Genomic DNA, 27,081 nt, shown 5'->3' with positions numbered 1-27,081 from the left:
AAATCTGGTGTCATAAATTAATTATTCTATTTTATTGAAAGAACTTTATTATGTTCGATCTTTTCTACCCTCCAAATACAAAGGCGCAATTAAAACAAAATAATTATATCTCCTATATATTATTATCCTACGACTTTTTCCGTTTTAGCGAGCGATTTTGTGATTCCAGTTCCAACAAGATCGTTTTTCAAGTATATTAAATTTTCTTCGATTGTTAATTTCAGGTATGTGCCGTCATATCATGCAAAAGGGTTGATGACCGACTCGTACATTTGACAATCAAGTGATGGAAAATATTTAGACTCGGTATGCTACGCGGCACACTTAGAATCTCTCGCGGCACACAATTTGGCAGACACTGAATTACTGATCTAGATGGTAACTTATCAATAGCTAAAACTGAGTTTTATGTAGTCGAGGGCTTCATTGGCAGTTTTCAATTTCCCCGTTAGCGGGTCATCGCATGGAACCGTGATGAATATTGGAGGATCAACGTGGGGTACTTTAAGCAGGGCATAATGAGAATATGGGCCCTGTATCAAGTTCCATTCAAATTCAAGTTGTAAAACATTTAAAACATCTTCGAGGCGTTTCACAGGGTTCAATTGTACCGGAGAGTTCAATATATTCGTAGCTTTCTCAAGCAACTCCTTTTCTGGAAAGCAAACAAGACACAAATGAAAAACTGTAAAAAGATATGTTTTCACATACAGCGTTGGCTCTGGACATTTTGGCAACTCCCGCGCCCCTACTTCCGTCTCGCATGAGGTATTATTGTATACACCATGTCTATAATGGGGGGTTTAGGGCGGTTCCAAAATTTGGTGCAATATTTCTCACCAGTACTGATCACATATAATCGTATAAATGAATAAGAGAGGATTTAATAATTCTATATTTCTGCAATTTTGATTTACGGATATTACCAAATATAAAATTTGCTCATTCTGTCACAATAAGAGCCTTTAAGATAGTGGAAATACAGTACTCTCTCAGTAATCCGCCACCCCAAAAACCAGACAAGTGTCCAATTAGTGAAAGCGGCGGATTATAGTGTATACATTAGAGGTGGGAAAACTGGTCGAGTTTTAAGACTAAGTATACTGACTACCAGTATAAAAAAATACTTAGTATCAAAACTTGTTCCAAAATACTTACTAGTATTTGGAATACTATATAGAGCGGTTGGTGTGCGTATGCGACATAAGTCTCATACTAAACTGGAACTAAAACTTAACTCCATATTAGTATTTGAAATATCGGCTTCAATAGAATCGCTAAAAATACACTGAGCTGGGCTTTTCGAAATGTCCCATTTATTATAAAATTTTAAACACATTTTAAATTTATGAGTTGTTTTTATGTTACGTTATAATATCCTTGTTAACATAAAATGAATAACAATGATTTTTTTACTGTAAACTGCGTCACCTCAGTCACCTCACCACATTTCCGAGGGAATAATATGCTGCTACAAAAAATTAATGACCTATTTGTTCATACATAAGATGATGTCATTCGAATGCATAGACTAATAAATTAAAATATAATTGTATTCAAGTGCTACCTCGCTCGCGCGCATTTAATGTCAATAGTATTGAAAGTCTACCAACTAGCCAGCGACTCGCGATGATATCATCACAAGTTTTTTGGAACAAGTTTATTGGGCCACATGTACTGAGTATGGGTAGTTTCATCCGATACTTGAGTACACAGACTGGTGACAGTATTTCCAACTCACCTCTAGTATACATACAAAATCTGGTGAAAATTAAAACAGGTATTTCGTAAAAATAGTTTTTTTGAGAAATTTGTACTAGCAAATTACGGTTTTATTTATAATCAAAATCAAGTTTTCACTAAATAATACATATTTATAAATGAAGTTTATTAACTAAATATTAACCTTTCAGGGAGTACCTTTATTAGTACTGGTCATGCTATGGGGAGTGAGTTTTTTTTGCATGAATATTATTTTTTTTTTTAAATCAAATCAGTGTAATATGAAGATAAAAATGTTTTAAAAATAGTAAAAAAAAAAAAACTCACGTTTTAAAGGTTTTATCGTAAAAAACCGGTTGCGTATTCCAGGTGTAACCAACCATAGATTGACACCAAAACATTCGAATTTTTTTCACAATAACTGTTTATAACTTAACACTATTATTAAACTTAAAATAAAATGGTGATTCGATAATGGCATTATTTGTCTAGTATATTTTTACGGATTTTTTTAAAACCAAGCTCATTAAAATAACGGTGGCCAGAAAAACATACATTTCTTCTTCCGCCGTCTTCACCCACTTTTTCATTTTCGACATCGCAGATGATTTCTGGGACGCAGCCGTGGTATAAATATTTGTTTCAGAAACTATTGTGTTGACAATATATTCCGTAAAAAAGAGCTGAAAAAGGTCCAGCTCAAGGTAATCCCCTTCTACATTTATATTCCCTTTTATACCGGACTGAAAATCACCAAAATCGTTAGGTGTTGGAGTGAAGGTTGAGTTATTCCAGGTCCTTGGTTCTTTCCGCCTGTATTTAGCACTTGGTTGGATGTCTGGATCCTCGTCATCAGAAGAAGAAGATTCATAAAATTCCATCGATATATCATCAATGTTCTTGATGTTCTCCTCTTCATTGTCACTGTTCATCAAAATTTCGTCAATATCTTTGCCTCTTTGGAAATCCATTTTAGGAATATAGATCGACACAAATAAATCACGGCAATAAAAACACCACTAAGTCCCTGTATCAAATGTCAACACAGAAAAACATCTAAAAATCGCGGAAAAAGTATGAGAAAACTCAATATAAAAACTTCCAAACGCATTAAAATACCGTAAAACACAGTAAAACATCTAAGAATCGCGGAAAAAGTATGAGAAAACACAATATAAAAACTTCAATTCACAATAAAATATGGTTATAAACTTCGAAAAATTGCGAAGAAAAGTATAAAAACACAATATAAAAACTTCAAATCACAATAGAATACGGTTAAAAACTTCTAAAAATCGCGGGAATAGTATGAGAAAACACAATATAAAAACTTCAAATCACAATAGAATACGGTTATAAACTTCGAAAAATTGCGAGAAAGGTATAAAAACACAATATAAAAACTTCAAATCACAATGGAATACGGTTAAAAACTTCGAAAAATCGCGAGAAAAGTATAAAAACACAATATAAAAACTTGAGATCGCATTAAAATATCGTAAAACACAGTAAAACTTCTAAAAATCGCGGGAATAGTATGAGAAAACACAATATAAAAACTTCAAATCACAATAGAATACGGTTAAAAACTTCGAAAAATCGCGATAAAAGTATTAAAACACAATACAAAAACTTCCAAACGCATTAAAATACCGTAAAACACAGTAAAACTTCTTAAAATCTCATGAAAAGTATGATAAATCGCGCGCGCGGAAATCGATTGTTTGCGATTTATGTACTTGTCCGATCTGGTAGGTATGACGTCATATTGATGTCACGTGACATACGAAAAAGTAGAATTCTGCAGTTTGTAAAGTTGAAATCTGTTTTGAAATGGTATAAAAATACACCCAAGTGTCCATAGATGGTGTTGCAATTCATACTTGAAGCATAGACACACCAATAAACCCATACTACTAGAAAACGTACATGTACGTCCATACTCCTGCATGAAAAAATCGCGCCGACGTACATGTACGTCCATACTCCCGGAAAGGTTAAACAGTAAATCACTTGACACAACCACTTGTTCAGGTGAATTATAGAGCTATTTTGTACTTTCAACTAGTAAAAATAACAGCGGATAGTTGTCGGGTAATCGAGCGGCGGATTACTGAGAGTTTACTGTATTTATGTACCATGATAACTCTACTAAAATTATAGATTATCGTTTTAAGTGTCGGGAGGTATTAGCATGGCGGTACCCAGTGGACCGCGAATTAAACCCTATAAACAGAATATCTTTTGTTTGAAATATATTAAATTATTTAAAACAATCGACCGGGGCTAGTATGAGTGTAAAGAACAGCGTATATACACGCTCATTTTCTATGGCCGGCGTTGTGAATTATATGAGAACGCGTATGTGCTTGTGGCATACATCCGATTCACTCTACTACAATTAATATCATTATAAAGCAGTGGCGAAGGGTGACCTTTGGAAAGAGGTAGGCTGTGATAGGTAGATCTGAGAAAAAGAGCACACTTGACAGGTATACTTACGGGAAAGATGAAGGTAATACGATATTACTACTAATGATATAATTACAACGACACACTAATTCGATGAAATTTCAAAAGCTCACTGACAACATAAAATTGAGCGATGAGTTTAAATTATTTGTTTTCCTAAAAATTTATACACATCAAAGATCATAAGATATAATTTTTATTTTTAAAAACAATCTACATTATTTATTTATATATTATTGTGATTAAATGCCATAGAAACTTTTTTAAATTATCTAATAATTAATTATTTTGGATAAAGCTGCAGTCATAGACAATAATATTATGCGCAAAGGCTTTTAAGCTTGGCAATCGGAGGTTATCATATTGCATACAATGCGATAGACAGACTGGAGTCACTTTACTAAAAGTTCATACAAAAAATATCAGCATTCCTCGAATAGTCCGATAAATATGTTATATGGTCGCACGTGGCATATTATTTTATACCTTTGACAGATTGTTCTGCAATCTGTATATTTATAATACACGCCTACATATACGACAGATGTCGTTGACAAATTAAATTATTTTTATAGAATATAAAATAATCAAGTGATTATAATTATAAATATGTCAATATGCAATTAAAAATTACTTTTCTCAAGAAGGCAAGCTTTAAACAATCGCCTAGTATGGAGTCTTCGCCACTGTTATAAAGCAACCCAGCCTAAATGAAATGTACGTAGTGAAGTCTAGAAATGATGACACTCGGGCAAACCCCTCAGAAAGATACAAAATAAACAGATCTGAGAAATTGAGAATGTCATCAGATAAGGGGAAAAAACAATGAAAATTATGTAATGCACATGTGAGACTGAGACAATGGGCAAAATTAAAATCACACACATCATGTTGCACAGAAAACCCACTGGCTGTTGCCCTCTCGGCAGACCCCCAATAGATAGAAAAGCTAAGACTCAAATTCGAATAAAACAAACTTAATGGTCTACAATTCATATAAGAAGATAAAAAATATAATGGTATTACCGATTGATTGTGCAAATCCCAAATGATAGTCACAAACTCTTTGACCAATATTTGGCTTCCAAAGAACTTCGGTTTTCTCGTAGTATTTGGCCACTGCGTCTTCATTCGATTTACGAAGAAACTGCGCATTCTAAAGCAAAAATAAATTAACATTATGAGATTACACATCGACATGTACATTTCCGTGTGCCAAAAGAAAAGGGAGATAAGTTTTAAAAAAATTTATTGTGTCATGCCAAATTATCACAAATGCATATATGCATAAATGACAAGGACGAGTCAAATGAACGACTCTAAATTAGTAAATTTCACACAGAAATATTGAAGTTGATATACTAATTGGTCCGGAACTCAATATTTTCTTGGCTCTCCTGCAGCTCTATTCCAACATAACACAAAATCAATATATACAGTGATAACAATGCTATGACTGATTCCAAGAGTTGACTACCTCATGGTAAGAACTGTCAAATGTAACTTTTATTAACGGAACCCCTAGCAGCCGCGGTAACTAGGTACAGCAAGATAGAGTATAGCAATTATATATCGGGTTGCGGTGGTTAGGAAAATTAATACTCACATCGTTACACTAGCAATACCGTGTTGCGTGTCAATTTATAATTCTCATATTATTATTAATATTAGCCTACAAGCTGTCAAACAGCATACAAAATGTACCTCGTACATTTTTTTTACCATATTCAATCCCAAGCGTGTGGAGGTTGTATTTACAGATTTTTGATTTTACGAGAAATGGATGTAAGCCATTAGATCCATACTCTGGGTCCAAATATATATTTAAAAACAACATGACACTGTAAGCTGACGCGGTAACCGCTCGGCCATCGTAAATATGGATAGTATCATTTCCCTCCATTTTGGTAAGAGAATTTCAACTGTCACTTTGTGTTTTGTTATGGATTTTTCGTCTGGATTCGGGATGGAAGGTGGATAATTAAGCCACCGGAATTGTGAATAGAAGCGGCGAGTTTATTTACGTTAATATTATAATCGTTACATTTTTATAATTTAATTTTTCGGAGGACGAAATCGGCGTGTTCGCGATTTAGCTGCTTGCAGCGTTCTGAGCGCCATCTTCCGTTTTTTTCCAACGAAAGCCGTCGTCGAAAAAAAAGCGACGTTGCAAATCTTCGACGGTTATATTACAATCTACTCTACGGCATTGCCGGCTCGGCTCTGTTATTATTATTTCGCAATCAGCCATTATTATCTGTTGGCTTCGATTCCGATTCGGGCCTCTCAAGATACACAAAGACATCCCCAAATGGGGACCATACGGGGGTGTCACAATAGCCATATTTATGGGAATTAAATTTGAATTTTGTTTCATCTTCAGTATTTGACTGTTACAATTTTCTGAACATAAAATAATATTATTACTGATTTATAAAAGCTATTTTTCTAAAACAACAACATGCGCTAAAAGAAGTCGAACCAGGAATTGAAATTGCGCTAAAAAAAAATACGACTGCTAGATGCACATTCTGTCCGCTAAGCTGGTCAGAGCTTGCCTTTTTTTTTTTTTTTTTACAAAAAACAATATTAAGACTTCTGTATACCAGAGGTAAACTACGGTAAATCCAAAATGACAACTTCACAGGAGAGACGAATTTATGATTTTTGGAACATTCAACTTGTGGCATTCGTGAATGGAAAAAGATAAAATTTATCTATTTATCAAAACGTTTTTGTTTCTTTACTGCTGTACTTCGATTTTTTCATCAAAAGAATTGTATGTTTTCTTACTGATTTTTACCTCTAATAGTTATGGAGTTACAATGACATTTTTAACTTTTATAATAAGAGTAATGAGTTACAGCTGTTTACCACGTATGCAGGATAATTAATGAAGTAACAATATAACAATAACTCCATTTCACGATTTTTGGAGTTACAATAGTTTACCTCTGGTATAGATTTATTATATCTATAGACGTATAATATGTAAATCCTATTAGACGGATGAACGGATACTTGGAAAATAAATAGATGGCTGCTTAGTAAATAAATACATCTATGTTCAGGTTTGGTATTTTATAACCTATGAAATGTCTTTAGGTTATTTATTATCTTAGTCTTCACCACTGCTGAATAGGACTTGAACCCACACTCATTGCAATCTAAGCAGTGAGCTTTACTTATGTAATGATATTAAATTGCTAATCATGTAGAAATTTCTTATGAACTATAAATGAAACCATAAATGAAACAATACTTCAAATGCATAGTTAGAAAAATTGCATGTGATTAGCAATTAATTGGGAGCTTAATCAGTTAAGCCCACTGCCTCAATTGCGATGTATATGGATTCAAGCTACATATTTTGGTACAATCCTTTATCTAGAATTTTTTTAGTAGACATTATGTTTCTGAGGTTGTTCTACACAATTGCCGGCCACAGACAGACAGTTCTCGTAACAGGTTGAACATGCCAGTTAATAACTATACAGTTATCTTTGGTAGATAATCTGCTGCGCCCATAGACGGACACTTTTCGACCTTTCAGATGTTTGCCATGTTCAAACTGCCAGCGACCCCCTACTCCCGTGTTTTTGTAAAACTGTTGGAATTTCAACTAGCCGAAAGTTTTCGGGTGACGTTAGATGTTGGTAACGTAAAGTAGAATATACCGCGCGATACAACTTCGGCTGGTGTTGCTTGTTATTGCATTTTATAATATATTTTATAATACATTAAAAATGTAATAATATTATGTACGCGGAGATCGCAAATATTATATTTTATTTATTTTTACGAGAGTAAAACAAAGTAATAGTTATTTATGTAAACATATTATTTTATACAATATAATATAAATGTTAAAATGAAAGTTATTGTGAAAATATAGACTAATAACTCAGTACTCAAATTTTGTTTATTGTATGTAGTGAATATTAAAACTTATTAATTTAAGACGTTCACAACATAAATTAATATACCTAATTGTGAATGACAATGTCGCTAAATCTAAATAAAATTTAAGTACCTATATATTTTAATAATATCATAGTAATTATATAATACTGATGATTGATGTAAATATAATTTTGTGGCATGTTTAAATTTATTGTATATAAAATCAATACCTTTATAAATATTACCATTTTCTTACTTAATTAATACTGTCCATTAAAGGGAATAATTTATTCAAAAGAAAAGATTACATTTTATATTTACACGAATGTGTATAATATTGTTTCGGTGAATCGATAAAATACACAATCCACTAGCGAAATCATGATTTATTTTACCAACGTCATAGGTGTGTATTTTATGTCAATTTGTTTCTAATAAAAACAATTATAACCATAATAAATTCAAAGTAAAATTATTCGTGTATCATCGTTCAAGTATACCCTACCTAAAACTAATTGAAACAATACCCCTGTGTAATATCTCCGCGAACCTAACCGCCATAGTTTTTGACACTTGCTCTGCCACAGACAATAACTGTACGTATATGGGCACGTCTGTTGACAGTTCGACAGATTTAAATGGGGTAGTTAAACTGATCTGTGGTGTGGCCACTAACGTACAGTTATTGAACAGTTATTGTCTGTGCCATGTTCAAACTGCTACGAGAACTGTCCGTCTATGGGGGCCTAATGTACCTACAATAAAAGATGCTACTACAGATAATACTATGCTAATATTGTGTATTATTTATTCATTGAATAAAAATGTGTTATTTCAATATTTAATATACAGTAGGCGCTCGGTAATCCAGCGTTCACCAATCCGGCACGTCCAATAGTCCGGCAACTCAGCTCTCCTGCTGTATAATCTGACAGGTTTCACATTAAACTTCCGGATTACAGAGCGGAGTCGCTCAGCAGTTCGGTGGCCGACCTTGACAATCCTAAAAATCCTATAGAAATCCAATAATCCGACATTTACGACAATCCGGCATAAGTGAAAAAATATGGGTGCCGGATAACCGAGCACCTACTGCAGATTGATAGTTTTAATCTCAATATTAAACAGATTGGGAAGATTGTAATAAGGCATATTAGTAAAATCCAGTTTGACCAAATAAACTTACGAAATTCTCTTGCTCGGCTGCTTCAGATATTCTTTTGTGCATGTTTTCATTCAAATACATAAATATCTTCTCGGCGGCTAGTTGTTTAGCCTGCTTTTTTGACGCTGCTGTGGCAGTACGCTCCAAAGACGCCGTCGAACATTTTATCGTAAATTGCTTGCAGTGCGCCAATCCAGTTTCGCCAACGCATTCATATTCAGGATTAGGCATGTGCAGCTCACAACACAGATCCTACAATCAATTAATAACAATATTTAAATTCATTCTTTTTTTAATAGAAAACACATACATAATTATCTTGGTTACTTTATAAAAGAAATAACGCCAATATTACATGCATACATTTGCTGTTGATGTACGACTCCTCTCTAAATCAACAAAATTATTAACAAGGCTCTCAATTCACACAGCGACTGCTTGTAACAGTCCCATGGTATCGCCATTTTTGACGACAGTGCTCTCACTCAGCTGGAGTCAACATCTAATATGCAATGATGTCAAATGTGGTGTTTCCATTTTTTCAACAATCGTAATTGAGCCGATCAAGCTTATATGGATTTGAGACAATTTATGCATCGGACTCGGACTTTTTTTCATAAATTTTATAGGTACAACCACTTGGTGTTCACGATATACAAAAATTATTTTTACTCACATAGTAAACTGTATCAAGTATGAATAACAAAATTTGTGTTTGAGTTTATATAAAATATTATAATTGAGCAAAATTGCGGATTGAAAGATACAAATGCAAGTTGAATAAAAACAACTTCAAAGTGAAAATTGTGCATAACAGCCTTCAACATTCTGTAAATTAGGTTTTGTTCTCAAATAGTTCATCACTACTATTCTAAAAAAAACATTGATACGTTTTTAGTCTTATTAGAGTTTGTAAGGTTAAGATAATTAATTTTATATAGATGCGCGTCAAAAATTAAACGCGGAATATCTTTAACCATATTTATTCCATATACCTACCACACAATTATAAATTCATATTCATAGGCAAGTACTCTGCAAATATAAGTTTTTCAGTATGTACTACACATACACATCATAGTGTACATCTGGTATTGAGAAAGTCTTGTATGTATGAAATTAAAAAATGTTTAAATCAACAATCATACATTGCGTAAAAACGTTAAAATATGAGAAAATAACTGATAGTGATGTAATTAATAATATTTACACCAGGGGTTCAGACATTTTCATCAAAGGGACAACTTTGAAATCAAAAGTATTTGGCGTGCCGGGCCGCCCTTTCTTCTGCAAATATTTTCCGTTTCTGTCACATGTATTGTGTAAATATATATTCCATATTAAATATATATTTCATTGTGTAAACTTATATTTTTAACTAGATATACATTATTATTACTCTTATTAATACTTTGGACGCGGAAGACGCACACGGTGCGTAATGACCAGGCGGCCGATCGATGTAATTAACGTGCATTTTAAAGGGGGCAATTAAAATCTCATTATCTATTCAGCAGCGAAAGCGTTAATATACTAAAAATGCAATGTGATTTATGTTTGTTTGAAACTAAATCCTGCAATCTAGGCTCAAATTTTGTGGTGTGAATACGCAAAACAGATGCGATATGATGGTCTGTTAATTTTGATCTTAAGTTTGGTTTATTAATGCTCATTGTAGAAAATGTATTTTCACAAATATAGGTACTTCCAAATAAAGAAGCCATTATTGATGAACATGTTTAACTATATTTGGATATACCTCAAGTGAAAGTCCTTTGTAGAATACAATTAAATTCTTACCACGATAAGATGCTTTTGCTTCTACGTTCTCTTGAAAATTTATTAATTCAAACTGCATATTTATGGGAACAGCGTCTGGGTTACATGAAAAGGGATCTTGAAAAATATTAATTCTTAGAATCCAAGAAGCGCTCAGAAAATTCATCTAACACATTGGATGACCCTGGAGTATTTTTCTGATTGCATAATACTGGAAGCCTCAGTAGATTAATTCAAAAGAGACATGCTTCCAAATGACAAAAATTTCCAACATCGAATTGTTGTTGAATAAGTTGAATCTTTCGCCCTGAAGCCTTCACATAATTAATGAGATCAGAAATAAACACATTATTTCATTGGAGTTTTATATTTAACTCATTGAGAATTCCAGTAATGTCAACCAAGAATGCCAGGTCACACTTTGTGAACCCTTGATTTAGACTGTCATGACTTTTTGTATGTGTTTTTATGGATTTATTGTATTAGATTCAACACATAGTATCTAAAATTATGCCGTTAAACCATACATAATTTTAGTTAGGTACTGTTCGGTTAAAGCGGATACAGCGGAAAACGCATTTTGAAAATAGCCGATAAACTGGATTATTTGTTAGGTTAACCTAACCAAACCTAACCTTACCTAACCTAACCCAACCTAACCTAACCTAAACTAACCCAAACTAACAAATAATCTAGTTTATCGGCTATTTTCAAAATGCGTTTTCCGCTGTATCCGCTTTAACCGAACAGTACCTTTAGTTATTTTATAGATAGAAGAATAATCTTTATGGATTATGGTTTGGGTAGGCAGGGCTGAATTTTAAAAATCTAACACCATATTATTATGTATTCTTAATTCAATGAAAACAAATAAGTATGTCTGACAAAGTTCAGTGTGCACTATTTATGTCGAATCTCAACAGCCTACCTCCACCCCTCGCCACTGGCAGAATTACACAAAAATAGCAGGAAAATTTGAAAGTGGAAAGTTCAATAAAAAATGCAATATGCTTAAATCTTATGATTTATTCATTGCATAAAAAAAGTTTAAAACAGACAAAAAACATAAATCTAAATTTGATCAGTTAAGCATATACTTTAGCAGTTCGAAAAAACAATTGTGAGTCTCATGCATTCTATGGACATTCCTGAAACAGCTGGCCCCAAATGTCACATACAGGGACAACTCGCTACATAGTATGTAATAGGAAAATAAGTTTAAAATAATGAGTTTCTCCTCACTCACTCCTCACCCCCATACGAAATTGAATCAGGGACCCGAAATTATATGGTTTTTTATAAAATAAAACATAATTATAGAAAATATACTTAAGGGCGGACGTGCTCAGCGTGGGTCAAAATGGAGCTTTTTTCTATTTTCAAAGTATGATCCTGGACATACCTTAAACGTTGTAGATAATCTATTTATATAATTTTGAAGCCTTATTATCCTTATATATATTTTAAACATTTGATGACTGCATAAAGTATTTTTATTACATAAAATAGTATTCTTTTAAACCTCTCGCTCTAATGTTTTAGAATATAGTCATATTTCAGTACATAAATTTTACGATAAAAAATTATATTGATAATCACTGTCATCCCAATTTTGACAAGAATTAGGCATTTTATTATTCAAAAAATGGGCAAGATAACACATTTGAAGATAATTCTAAAGATACTAATTATAAGCTATGTCTTTGACCATACAAGTGTGATAAACATCCTACGAATAATGATTGCTTTATAATAATTATTGACCTAAGAATAAGGTAGTGTTTTTTTTAAATACGCCATTTCTTTTGGCATTCCCCAGTGGTTAAGCTACAACATACGGCCGTAGCCATAAATTGACAAACTATAATTGAAGTAGGGAGTAAAATGATGTTAACGCGCGTGTTTAAAAATCCTAACACCACTGCACATTTATGTACTATATACTATATGATTATATTCTAAAACATTAGAGCGAGAGGTTTAAAAGAATACTATTTTATGTAATAAAAATACTTTATGCAGTCATCAAATGTTTAAAATAAATATAAAGGATAATAAGGCTTCAAAATTATATAAATAGATTATGTACAATGTTTAAGGTATGTCCAGGATCATGCTTTGAAAATAGAACAAAAGCTCCATTTTGACCTACGCTGAGCATGTCCCCCCTTAAATCTATTATCATGTAATAATTTATAATTCCTCAACTTTTTCAATCTCCGGTTCATTTTGTTCCTCAGCAATCATATCAGATATGAGAAGCCGCACTTTATCTTGGAATTGTGTTTGCCTCTTCGGACTGAGGCGTGTCCTCATAAGCATGCCAACACAATCGAAGAAGATTTGTTGATCATCAGTTTTTTTCTCTATGATTTCGATTGCTTTCTTCAATAGATCTTCAGTTTCATAGTAGCTTTTTTCAAGTTTTCTCCTTTTCTTCTGCGATGAAAAGGGTGTACTAGTAGTCAATGATATCGAGGAATCCCCGCTGTCTTCATTGGAAACAGTTCTCGACGACTGTGAATAAAAAAAAAGTACATTTCTATCTGACTTCCTGATTATAATATGTAGGCACCAACATAATAGGTCTTCATTGGCTGTATTTGTGGATGTGGATTTTGGTCGCCACGAGGTTTTTTAACAGTATTTTTTTATGAGAAATGGATGTTAGCCACTCGGTCAACCCTTCAGGTCCATGCTCTGGGTCCAAACACACATGGAAAAACAACATGTGAATTAGCCAACCCAGAATTTAAACCTGAGACCCATTACTTCATAAGTGGACACATTATAGCTGGTCCGTCATAATAGATCCACATTTATCAAAATTGATTCCCACATCATGACAGTTCTAAGGTCAGATTGCTAGTTATTTACCGATAATTTCATTGACTCCACCCTATACGAGCATTCCTTCATTCAATATTTTGTTTTTCAACTTGAAAGAACGTTGTATTTAAGGGGTACTATGTAACAATATCTGGTTAATCTATGCACTTGGTACAACGGAAAGATTCCATTCCGCCACTTTTTTATAATTTCCAAATCATGCAACCCCATTGCATGGACATTTAATTCAATATTCCTACATGCAAATACTTTATAATAGAATTTGAATCATCATGTATTAAAGAATAGGTAACTTGTTGTTTTACAATATATTGTTCCGTTTTGACGTTGGCAGGCACTCCCATTGCACATTTATATTACTGAACATGTCTTATTGGGAGAGAGCCTTAGATGCACATTATAAAGCTTGTATCATGACCAAACAGAAACTATTTTCAGCAATTATTGTTTTTAAGATACCCCACAATATCTTCAAAACAAAGATATCAATATGATCAGCCGAATAATCAATTTCGAATCACATTCTTCAACACTGACCCAGATGTTTATTTTCACTTCGGGCACTGCTTAAAATTGACAGATTGTTTCAATTTAATTAAGGTATGCATTAAATCCCTGCTAGTTTGTCATGAATTTTCTAAGAACAGTGAACAATATTATGAATCCATCCATTTCCTATCATGCTGGTTTGCAATGTCGACGTTGGAATAATTACTATTTAATAAAGCTTTCATGTACTTATTGCTTCTTTTCTCAATTCTATTCAAGTTTGTTTTGATGTCACTATTGGCCGTGATTTCAATTTGATTACTCCCATGACGAGACACTTGACTAAGCATCTTACAAATTCTATGACCATTTAGTGAACACAGCACTTTAAGCAAACTGATCAATTAGTAGTGAATTCAGCGCAGTTTCCAGAAATACAATGCTTGAGAACCTTTTAAATCTGTGAAAGAATACATTCAAGTTGAACAATAATTATAATATCAGCCATGGCACCGTATCCACACATACATGTAACTCTTGTCGGCTGACTTCAAGCGATTCGTTGATTCACATGAATATTAGACAATATTTAATGCGGTTCGTATTAATTCAGAGAAAAACCATAGATGTATGTGCAAAGGCTTGTCTCAAATTAGTTGTAAATCACCACTAGCGCAGGTAGGTACGTGCTTCCACCAGCAGTGGATATCTGTTCAACATTCGTGCAACATTTTCAACAACTTCGGTTGGTTTTTTTTTCGATCCTCCCCGCTCCACCATTTCCATAAGTATGCAGAAACTGTTGTAAATGTGTAAAATTCTTAACAATAGTGTTAATTAATTCCCTAATTATCCCAAAATTCCACATTCCTTAGATCTTAAAATGTTTAATCTTTTATATAAATCGATTGCCGGTATTTTTCGGATCTTTTCCTCATTTTTTTCAGCACTAAAATTACACCAGTTTACCTGCTATGTTTCGCAGTATCAGTTATATTCATTGCAACTAGACGTCTACAATGGTAACAAATTGAAAACCGTCCGACGCAATTAATCTAAGGCATGGGTGGCCAAACCGCGGGCCCCATGCGGCCCACTGGGTGTCAACTTGTGGCCCGTGGAGCAGTGAGAAATTAAAAATAATATCAAATGCTGCCGCTAGATATGCTAATTTCGCAAATTGAGATTCGATATTAGCTCAAGATTTTGAAAAGCACCATGTGCTTTTTGTTGCATTTGCAACGCCATTCTCCGTAGATGTGAATGTATTACCGGGAAATTTACAAATGGAACATTGCGGAATATGTTGCGATGAACAGTTAAAGGAGAAATTCCATCGGGTTGGTTTGGAAGAATTTAACAAAACATTTATTTGGATAAGGAGAAATTTCCTACATTTTACAAACATGTTCTAATGATGACTTCGCTATTTGGAAACACTTACACGTGTGAACAGCTTTTTAGTCAGATGAAACATATCAAATCCCGAGTGAGAACATGAATCACTGATGTGCATTTGGAAAACTGTTTGCGTGTAGGAACAACCTCACTCAATATCGATTTTGATGCACTTAGTCTGCCACACAAAATCAAACTTCTTACTAAAATTTATTATTTTTATATTATTTTGTTTATTTTTGATTATTTAATGTCTAATCTAATAAATATGTTTGATTCTCATTTTTGTTTTATTTTATTAATATATATATATATTTCTTTTTTGTTTTGTAAAATTAAAAAAATCGGTTGTGCGGCCCGGTAGGAAATCTCATTTTTAGAATCTGGCCCGGCTGGTGAAAAGGTTGGTCACCCATGATCTAAGGTATGATTTAAACTACTCAGTGTTGAAAGTAGAACTGAAAGTTGAAACCGAAGTTGAAGTTGAAAGTGCATATGTGGGGATCTATAAAGATTCATTAATCTTTACACTGCGTATGGCATGTAAACATGCCGTAGACTTTATCTCGTATTTTCGACCAAACTAGAAAGTGACACTTGTGGATAATATGCTTTAAAAATTAGTTCAAACCTTTAGGTAGACATATCACGCAACAGATTATAAAAATGTCAAGTAAAACACAAGGAAATATATTTTTGAAAAGAACACTCGTTATTCAGTCATTTGAATCGCACGCCATTGCGAAGACGGGTGTACTCGATGCGTCACCAGGGTAGGGTTATCAAAACAAAACATTGGTCATGCATCGATATTATTTTTATTTACCTTTTAATTAATTATTACGATTACGTTAGTGTTATATATTTTTTCTTAGTGATTTGTGATCTCAATAGAAACATTTTGACGATTTGTTTTTAGTGTTTTTTGTCGTTATAAATATATGTGAAATAATTATTTCACCCGCCAAAATTGCACTACCACATAATATTATCGAAGAAATCATGCTGGAAAATATTTTATCGACGCACAGCTCTCCAGTAAATTTGTATGGCTTTGTTCATTGTTCCATATTCAATATTTACATTATTATAATGGGTAATAATTTTTATTTTTTATGTGCCACGAAACTGTGTTAGCTCTGTTTACATGGTCGTATTTTCCCTGGCGATCTTTCGACAGGCCCTTTTTACAATGAAAAAGCCAACGGCGCCTCATAAATTATAGTATAATAGTATTTTAGCAGTGGGTAATTATTTTTACTGTTTTATTCTCCAAAACATCCTAATGAGTAAGTGTCACGATGACGAACATTATTTTATGGCGACGAAAATAAATATAGGTTCATGATTTGAAGCGGTAATAAAATTTGAGTTTAGACTGTAACCAACTCTGGCAGCATGTACTCAGCCCTGTGTATTACAAATACAAACGCGGCGGATTGCTCGCTAGTATGCGTTAAAATTGTCAACAGTAGACTAGAAACTCACAGAAGAGTGTCAGTATCAATGATAGTACCATTGCACATGGATTTGGCCAACGCATTCAGATATCAACCTATTCACGGTTAGCCATGAACTTATTCACGGTGACTTCCAACCCTTCTACCATTGACACAACGATAACTGCACCGCCTTCATGCATGATTGTTAATTTGATTGCTTTCAATGGACTACGCCCACCGAAGACCTTAGAGACATGAGCAGTAAATCAAAGATATATGCTGCCTCAAACACCCGCTAACTGTTGATGCGTAATACAATATTATTGTGTACCTGCCAGTTGTAAAGGTTCTGAAAAAAACGATTTATCTGAATCCACAAAGCTAAGTGTTTTGTATAGCCAGATGTTCAACGCACTGCGGATGCAAGGATCATTCTAGCCTGCCTATACTTCAATGCGTGTCACCGTCACGTTTTGTGCCCTGCCCGTCTCGGGTTTGTCGCACATGTAACATGGCTCTAATATGTTCAAATATTGTGTATGTGCCTGTCAAACAGTAGAAGTTGGGTTTTCTGGAACTGGATTGACGAAATTCTAAATCCTTTTAAATTTACATATTTAACAGAGACTTTATTATATTATTATCATATCACCATTCACTCGCTAAAGTACTATTGTTATTTGTCAGTAGCGAACTACTGAGTGAATATTTTTAGGGCTGAAGTAGTGTATTAACATAAACTGAAAATCTTACATTGCCCACCTTCAATTTGGACAAATGTGAATCATAAGCTCATTGGCTGAAAATCACTCCATACTAATCAGTTGATACCTCATTGTCTGCATACCATATAATATCAATACACAGACCAGTGAATGCTTTCCGAACGGTCTGACATTGTGTACGCATCTAATCTATAGGAATTAGCTAAAGGCCTATCCTATAGGCATGGTAAAGGTACTTTAAAACCATCAGTTTTACGAGCTGTCAGTTAAACTGACGTGCAATGCAAAACTGAAGCGGGTGACTGAATCCGAAACTGAGACGACACAGGATGGTTTGTACGTCATTTATCATATCAATTTTTAATGTTTCCAGTTAAATTGATGGTAATTGTGCCGCAGATGCCGTCATGAGCTCTAATATTTTTTTTTTTTATGAAAACAGTTTATTCGACGTAGACAATTATAATAAATACCTTTTTCTGTGGCGCATAGGCTTTTCGATCCAATAATTGTTAATTTAAAATTTGAAATTTTCATACATTTTGATGCATCATTATCACAAACTAAGATTATATTAGGTAATTGATACACCCCTGTTACAGGCGGGCTTCTCCCGGTGTAAAATAATCATTTAGTAGCTCAAGTCGAAACGTAACCCTGACCTCTAGAAACGGCTTCATAAAACATCTAATCTGATTCCTTGCTCAACCACGTAAGTATTTTTTATTCATAGGTAAAGGCCTTCGTCCGGTGTGTGAAAATCGCATATTGGGCGGAGGTGTAATTAAGATAAATTTAATTTAATTTAAAAAGTAAAAATGATGATGGATGAAAGAGATAATTTTAAGACTAAATATAAGGATCTCAATGGCGCCTTGGCAACGTGAAGCTCGAAGAATCGCATGGATTCTTCCGAACCCGCGAAATAAAATTTACGCCCGCGAACGCTAAATAAAAGTTTATGATCCAGGAGCCGGAACAACCAAGAAATGGTTAACCAAAAAAGTGGACTCCGACGTGACCCTTATCAAAGAAGAAGTGCTGTCTCCAACATCAAACCGGGAGAGCCCTCTGGTGTTCGAAGACAGTCCACATACGGAGCTGATCGCGCCTAGCGTCGTGCTGGAGACCGTAGCACCAGCGCGTCTCCAGTACGACGAATGGCTGCACAAATCCCACCTATGGAGACCAGACACATCATCGACGGTATCCAGCGAGGAGGGCTCGTAGAGGCCACGGCCCACTCACGACGAAAAACGGCGAGCAAAATGCCGATTTTCCTAGGGTATCACTAACATGTCGTGTACCCTAGTCGACCACGGGATGTTCGGTGAGGAGAGAAAAAGGACACGCGAGGCCAGGGAGCCTCACAAGAGGGCTGAAAAGGCGCGCAAGCTGAGATGAATCGAAGCTGTGCGGGCGCAGGCTCGACCACGAGGAGATGAAGCAGGACCAGTCGCCAACCCTCGAGTCAAGGGTGAACGCCGAGTTGCTGTTAGAAGTGAAATGTGTAGATTATACGAATAAAACATCCGGAAATTCTTCTAATTACGGATATAAAGTTAATTAAGGACAAACTTTCTGAGCCTTGTAATCTTAAGTTCATTAGTACGAAAAATGTACATTCTAGTTTTAAAAATAACGCTTCGCAAAGTGACGCCAATTCTTTCCGTTCAAATAAAGTAAATATGAATGAATTCGAAAACATTAACATTGAAAATCGCAAACAATTTTATAAATGGGAAAGAGGATATTCTACAGTAGCACGAAACCTGTTTCAAAGTTACGCCGTGTTAATAATTTGAATCCAAAGAGAAACGAAGAAAATAGTATACGACCGTCACTATTATTTCTTTACAAATTACCAATCGTAAATTTAACACAGCGAAAACGGAACGGGAATAATACGGCATCACTCGACGAAGTGTATATTATAGTTGATAAGTGAAATTTTAATAATACGTTAAAATTAGGTATAAGAGGATGAAAGTAGAGATTGTATGCTTGTGATAAAAAAAAAATGAGTCAATAAGCCGTAAATTTCTCAACAGGGTTTCAATAATGAAAAAAAATAATAATAATAATAAAACGTGAGAGGCACCGCAAATCGGCGCGGCGCGCCTTTGGAATAGGATGTCGGGCGCGTAAAACGAAACAACAATTTTTTTTTAAATAAAATGGGTTTCACTAAAAATAAAGTTAATTACACAGTTTTAAGTGTACTGATTCAGAAATAAATATAATGAGAGGGTGGAATATTTCAATTTTTAATATCAATGTGATTTATACAGTCAATACAATGTTGCAAAATAATTATGGGTATTAGGGTAAAATATTAAAAGTGATAGTAAGTACCATAAGTACAATGGGAAGATTTTATATAAAATTAGTAGCTATTTAATGTATGGGGTAGGAGTAATTAATAAAGTAAATTCGAATAAATTTAAAGTACAGGAAGTCTAATGAACGAATAAATTACTAAAGAAAGAAAAAGAATAAATACAGATGAAGACAATTTGGAAGCACAAAGGGAGCCACCTCTCGAAGTAAGCGCATCCAAAGGCAGCGTAGCCGAAAATTCATGATACCAAAGCTTGATGGTGTGGAGAGTGCGCACTCTCCTTTCTCGCGCAGGTTCATGGAGAGACTAGGGACGTGACGCCTGAAAGATATCGTGAAACAACAAGAGGTACCTCCGAAGTGTAACCATCTATAAAAAAAAAAGAAAGGGAAAAGGATACTTATTGTGAAAATCCATCCTAGTACCTGTGGGAAAGCCGTGCCGCCGTCAACGAGCCTGGCCGTTGTACCGCTATACGATGCCTTGCCCGCAGTAATAGGAACAGATGGAGACACAGTACCTGTCCATCTATGAGGTGATACTCCAGAGACCAGCAGATCAGTGGAAAACTTTCCACAGAAAGATATCCGCTGCTCGGAACGAGCCTGGCCCAGTAGTCACGCCACTACCACGCCCTGGTTGCAAAGGCAGACGACGCCAAACGAGGTACGCTCCTATTGCACCAGAAGAAGAAAAACATAACACGAAATAATAATTCCGAACGAGGGCCAAACGTCTACAAATGTAGCCTCTCGGAATACAAAAAAACTGGACAGCCCAAGAGTCGAAGACTGCAGCTCCACGACCCCTCCGCTGACCAGTATAAAAGAACGAGAAGAATAACAAAAACATTACGAAAACAAAATAAACGCACGACATTACAGGAGAAAAATAAAATAATAATAAATTATGACAAATGATAATAAGAAAGGAAAATAAATCAAACTCTGACTTATTCAGGAGCATTGCTTTGAGCAGGAAAATAGTAATTAAAATAAATATAGAAACAATACGTAAAGTTAGTTGTTTTTTTTTTTTTTGTTAGAATAGTTAGATTGTAGTTGAATTTTTTTTATATAAACTGTTATCATGCCATGTACTTAACGGATGAACAAGGAATTGGATGGGTGGCCGATGAGATCAGGGCGTACCTTTCGACTTTAATCCAGATGGAGCGAATGATACACCCCTGTTGCAGGCGGGCTTCTCCCGGTGTAAAATAATCATTTAGTAGCTCAAGTCGAAACGTAACCCTGACCTCTAGAAACGGCTTCATAAAACATCTAATCTGATTCCTTGCTCAACCACGTAAGTATTTTTTATTCATAGGTAAAGGCCTTCATCCGGTGTGTGAAAATCGCATATTGGGCGGAGGTGTAATTAAGATAAATTTAATTTAATTTAAAAAGTAAAAATGATGATGGATGAAAGAGATAATTTTAAGACTAAATATAAGGATCTCATAATGAGATTTATATTAGGTAATATTAGGATGGGGTAGGTTAGGTTTGGTTTGGTCTAAAAAGAAAGTTATAAAGTCTCATGACGGCATCTGCAAATTACTATGTTGCCGTTGTTTTCATACTACTTTTCTAATTTCGATTGAAATATTATTAGTTCTTCAAATATAGGTCGGTACATACTGCATTAAATGAAGCAATATGTTTAGAAAGTTATCATAAAAATAATATTCATTTTTAGTGGATAAAAAATACGTAAATATAAATCGCTATTTCCCAACTGAATTGTCGACGGAACTGACGTCTAAAAGGACCTTAAAGCCGCGTTGACACGGTCCAAGTCTACTTGGATAGGAATAATTAGTATGAAGATGTCTCATCCAAGTGACAGCTTCATACTATTTATTCCTATCCAAGTGCACTTGTATGTGACATCTTCATACTAATTATTCCTATCCAAGCTACTTGGACCGCGTCCTACTCATCCAAGTTAACTTGGATATGAATAAATAGTATGGAGCTGTCACTTGGATAGGAATAAATAATATGAAGCTGTCACTTGGATGAGACATCTTCATACTAATCATTCCTATCCAAGTCTACTTGGATCGTACTTGGACCGTGTCAACGCGGCTTAAATTAATGATGAAAGGGTATTAATTATTATAGAAGCCGGATCAAATGATTGCGCAATAATTAAGAAAATTACAATACAACAATAGTACCATAGATAAGATACTTAATAGTACCTACCTTTATCGTCCCGACGTGATTAATTAGCATGTCAGCGCCATCGGAGGACTTCATTACTGTCTAGTCGCAACTGACAGCCAAATGCACGAACGACCCGAATCTTACCGAAAAAATACGAAGCTGCTGGGGTGTTGAACAGAAATCCAAGCCGGTCGGACCGCAGTGCGTTAGTACTTTCATCACAAAATGGCGGCCATTTTCAACCAGATTTCAAGGTCGACGACGCATGCCCTGAGTTCAATTCGTGAGACGTATGGAAAAGCCCCGAGTGTAGACCCGGCTTATTAGAGTCTATTTGATCATATTGGATGCATTTTAGTATTGGAATATTACGATTTTTTGCAAAATGTCGACTGAAATGATTACAATGGATTTTATTGAGAGTAAGGGCACATTGCGCATTATGGGATATAACCATAAAGACTATACGAACAAACTGAAGCGCAATGATGCCTACATAGTATTGGTAGGAAAATTTGGAATGTCAGTTTTAGAGGTAAAAATAAAATGTTTACGGTTCTACTTTTCCAAGGAGTGCCATAAAACAAAGGGAACAAAGAGTGGCGCTGGGGCTAACAACAAGCATGAATCCTCGTGGTTTGCATACGAGTCAAATGGCATGGCGATAACAGGGGTTAAAAATAAAATTGAGAGCTTGAGTTCGTATTTTTCAAAGGAGCTCCACAAGACTAAGGAAACAACAAGGAGTGGAGCTGGGGCACAGCAAAAATGAACCCTCGTTGTTCTCATACGAGTCACTGTTGTGTTGTATCGAATATATTATCTAGTTATAGTAGGTATTCAATGACATATATTATCGTCGTTGCACAAAAAAAACCTCCGATGTGCAAAAATCTTGTTTTGAGATAAAGACAAAAAACAGTTTTAAAAAATCAAGAGAATGATTTTTAATTTAATAGTACTGCATTTTTTTGGAGTAATATTAATTACACTATTTCAGTTGTTAAAATGATCGATAATGTTTATCAGTTTTACAATAAAAGAAATAACATGTTTACCTACACTTTCACATAGGAGGTAAGTGTTGCACAATTTTGGCACATTGGAGATATTTATTATGCGTTGTCATTGTTGTTTTGAGATAAAGACAAAGGACAGTTTTAAAAAATCATTTTGAATTTAATAGTACTGCAGTTTATCGGAGTAATATTAATTACACTCTATCAGTAAAGTTGTTAAAATGATCGATAATGTTCATCAGTTTTACAATAAAAGAAATAACATGTTTACACTGTCACATAGGAGATAAGTGTTGCACAGTTTTGGCACATTGGAGATATTTATTATGCGTTGTCATCCTTGTACAACACTTTATACCATAACTTTATAAGAAGAATCAATGAGAAAATTGAAAAAAGCCATACTATTATTTAAATTGTATTATTAGATTATCCTTATTTATTCAATAATTTGGAAAGGCTCATTGTTAGCGGAAATATCGAGGGTCGACACGGGAGAGGAAAATCGCCAACAAGATGGTCCGACCAAGTGTAGGACACTACGCGGCTTTCAATACCTTCAACTATGCAAAGCGCAGGGATCGCTGAAGAGATGTTACTAGGACATTTCCAAAGAGTCACGATCTTAAACAATGAGGGATACGAAAACGAAGAATGTGCTACCTATTCAAAAGTATTGCTCTCGTTGCTAAAATTGAATAGATACTAAAAGAAAAATTGAAAATGTGAATTTGAATATTAAAAGAAAAAATCTAATATTAACGGAATACTGGAAGTTATCTATTGTTTCTTATCTGGCTTATATTTTAGAGTGTCATAAAAGATGCGATGGTTTCTATCAATTACATCCTTCAACTCTTGAAGGTGCTTATAATTTGATTCAGATATGGATAGAGGCTCAGTATACAATGCAGGTGACTCAACAATTATTGGACATAATTTGCGTCTTTGAGATAAAGTTTGCCACTCTTCAGAGTAATTGAGTTTAAATAAAATATCTCCACTCGGTAGATATTTTAAGCCACGAATGTCAACAACTGCTGGATCACCAACTTTCATTACTGGGCGAAGTGAAGGTAGATTTGTTTTTAAATCGTCATATTTTTTGAAACAATCGTAATGTGTAGAATTTACTTTGTATGGCTGACTAGGCCGAGCTAAATGCATTCTCGCAATGTAAACGGAAGGTGAGAAAATTGGCGGCTTAAAATAATGTTCTAAAGTTGAATGCACAGCGTCTGCCTCAATTATAGTGTGCCCTTTTTCTAGATACAACTGTTCTATCACTTTATTGTGGGATTTTGCGAAATCGCTCAATGCACTCCCAAGAACATTGTTCCTATTTTGATAGTTACAACCATCCGACATCATTACAATTTCTTCGTATTCATTGGACAATTTCCTTAAATAGTCAATAATGCAAGATGTGTATTTGTTACATTACGATCTGCTTCACGCCAAGCATAAAGAATTACATCTGCATCATTTAACTGATAGATGGTAAAGTTGTGAAGTTGAAATATGCGGATTGCAATATGGATGGTTGAAATATGCGAAATATTTGTAATATGCGGATGACGCTAATATCTTCGGACATAGCAAAACACTTTGCAAATCCATGTGAAAACATTCTTTTGCTGTTGGCACATTCTTTGGCTTCACTTTTGGCAATACGACGTTCTTCTTTTTTCTTTATGTGTAATTCATAATCTTCTTCGTTTACATTGCCGAGCTTAAATCCGAAACATAAATTACACTGGTCTTTTCTAGGCCTGTGGATTGAAATTTTTTCTTCATGTAGTATTTTACTAAAAATATTTCGATTAACGGCGTCAAGATTATTCTCCAAACACCATTCTTTATATATATGTTATGCATATGCAGAATGGATATAAATTTTGTGGCTGGGTACTAAAGGTATTAGATTGAGCCATTTCCTGACGTCCTTGAGTTTATCTTGTCGATGTCCCTTGGTAAATGATACTTCATATACACTGCTTAGAGTACTGTTTTCTATATAGTTATTTGGAAGACGTATTATATCATTATGTTTTGTCCATCGTTTATAAATATCTTCTTTTATGCCAAGTGTGTTAAGGAAAAAATTCTTAAAAGGAAAGAAATATCTCCGCAAAGTAAAGAATATTTACTTTTAGGTGTGGTCATAATACGACCACAACGGCCCACAAGCCTTCTTCACGGTATATCTTTTGTTTTTTACCCTTCTACAACTTTCTGTCCGGTATACGATTTTCCGAGAAGTCTTTTCGTTTGGTTTTTTTTACGTTTAATGTCCAAATTAAGCATTAAAACAAAAAGAAGGACGACGAAATTGATGAATAATACATGTAAATCATAAAAATAACTTACTTCAAAGTATCTTACTGCAAAGTATCTAGAATAACAGCTTATTTATATCACGAATAACACACATTTAGCAACTGATAGTTTATCGGCGCAATATAAGCGTATAACTCATTAGCTCCGATGTGCCGAGTGCGTGCACAACAATACCTCCAATGTGATAAGTCAGCACATCGGAGATTTATCCACTTTTAAATATGAGACCCATCACATTGGAGGTTTAGTTTTTCGAAAATAACTTTAAACCAAAAAGTGATATCACATTGGAGGTTCTTGTCAACGATGCAGAAAAAATAGTAGGTAGAATATTTTTGCATCAAAAACCAATTTTCGTAAAAATGGCACATTGGAGGTTTTTTTTGTGCAACGACGATATTGTAGTATTGATGTGTCGTATTATGTATAACGCTCACGGTGGCCGCGCGGCTTAAGCGTTGGACTATTATGCCGTGGGTCCCAGGTTCAAATCCTGGGTCTGGCAAGTACACATATTGCTTTTCAATTTGTGTGTCAGGGTAAGACCTAATAGTTTGAGCAAGTGGCTGACACCATTTTGCCTTTGACATCCGTGTAAACTTCTGAAAAAGGACGTTTTCATTCGATTCTGTTGCCCTCATTATTCCGAACAGTAGTCAGAAAATATATTATTCGAATTTGACTTTGAAGTCCTTGAGATAGGGTTTGCTCTTTCTTCTTCGCGTGAGGATATATTCTACTAATTTATTTTCCCTTTTCTTGTCGTTGGTCGTTCCTGTTTTTATTTACTGGTCATACCCGCGCGTAAATTTTTTATGTATGTAATTTGGGATTCTTTTGTCTTCATTATGGATTTGCCTTTTGACAGTTTCAGATGTAGCCTATGATTTGACGTTTCTAATTATCAAAAAATTATCTTGGACGAACGTTAAGTGATAGTTAAGTGAACGTTAAGTGATCAGTGATTATGGCGCAACATCTGAATTACCGTGAGGAGGATATTCTAAAAGCAATGGACAACAGACGGCGAAGCAGAACTGCTACAGGAGGAAAAGTTCAACGTAGGTACGAGCGTCGATTAAGATGCTAATGTTTGAGGTATCCTCGTTACGTACCTTATTTCAGCAGGGGGACCAGCAAGGAGTGCCACAACGCCCAAAAAACAATTCTTGCCCCTACGGTCGTAGAGTTAGATCTAAATGACAAGTTGCGTCGGTGCGACCACTCGTCATCAGCTAACCATCTGACGAAGAGGACCATCG

At 34.7% G+C, this 27,081-nt stretch overlaps 1 protein-coding gene across 1 annotated transcript; it reads right to left on the bottom strand.

Annotated features, from left to right (window-relative positions):
- Positions 1-5: 5 nt before the first annotated feature.
- LOC147065310 (uncharacterized) lies at positions 6-22,571 on the bottom strand. Its single transcript, XM_085956468.1, has 5 exons — positions 22,500-22,571; positions 13,250-13,558; positions 9,284-9,514; positions 5,221-5,350; positions 6-655 (listed from the first exon to the last, which is right to left on the bottom strand). The coding sequence occupies exons 1-5, from the start codon at positions 22,551-22,553 to the stop codon at positions 387-389; spliced, it is 993 nt and encodes a 330-aa protein (XP_085812594.1). The 5' UTR covers positions 22,554-22,571; the 3' UTR covers positions 6-386.
- Between the last annotated feature and the right edge of the window lie 4,510 nt (positions 22,572-27,081).

The sequence above is a fragment of the Rhyacophila brunnea genome, unplaced genomic scaffold, assembly GCF_057557595.1.
Source record: "Rhyacophila brunnea isolate RB1 unplaced genomic scaffold, BYU_Rbru_1.0 scaffold_6, whole genome shotgun sequence".
In the NCBI taxonomy this organism is placed as follows: domain Eukaryota; kingdom Metazoa; phylum Arthropoda; class Insecta; order Trichoptera; family Rhyacophilidae; genus Rhyacophila; species Rhyacophila brunnea.
The sequence above is the reverse complement of the archived record's forward strand: the minus strand, read 5'-3'. Positions and strand labels throughout refer to the sequence as shown.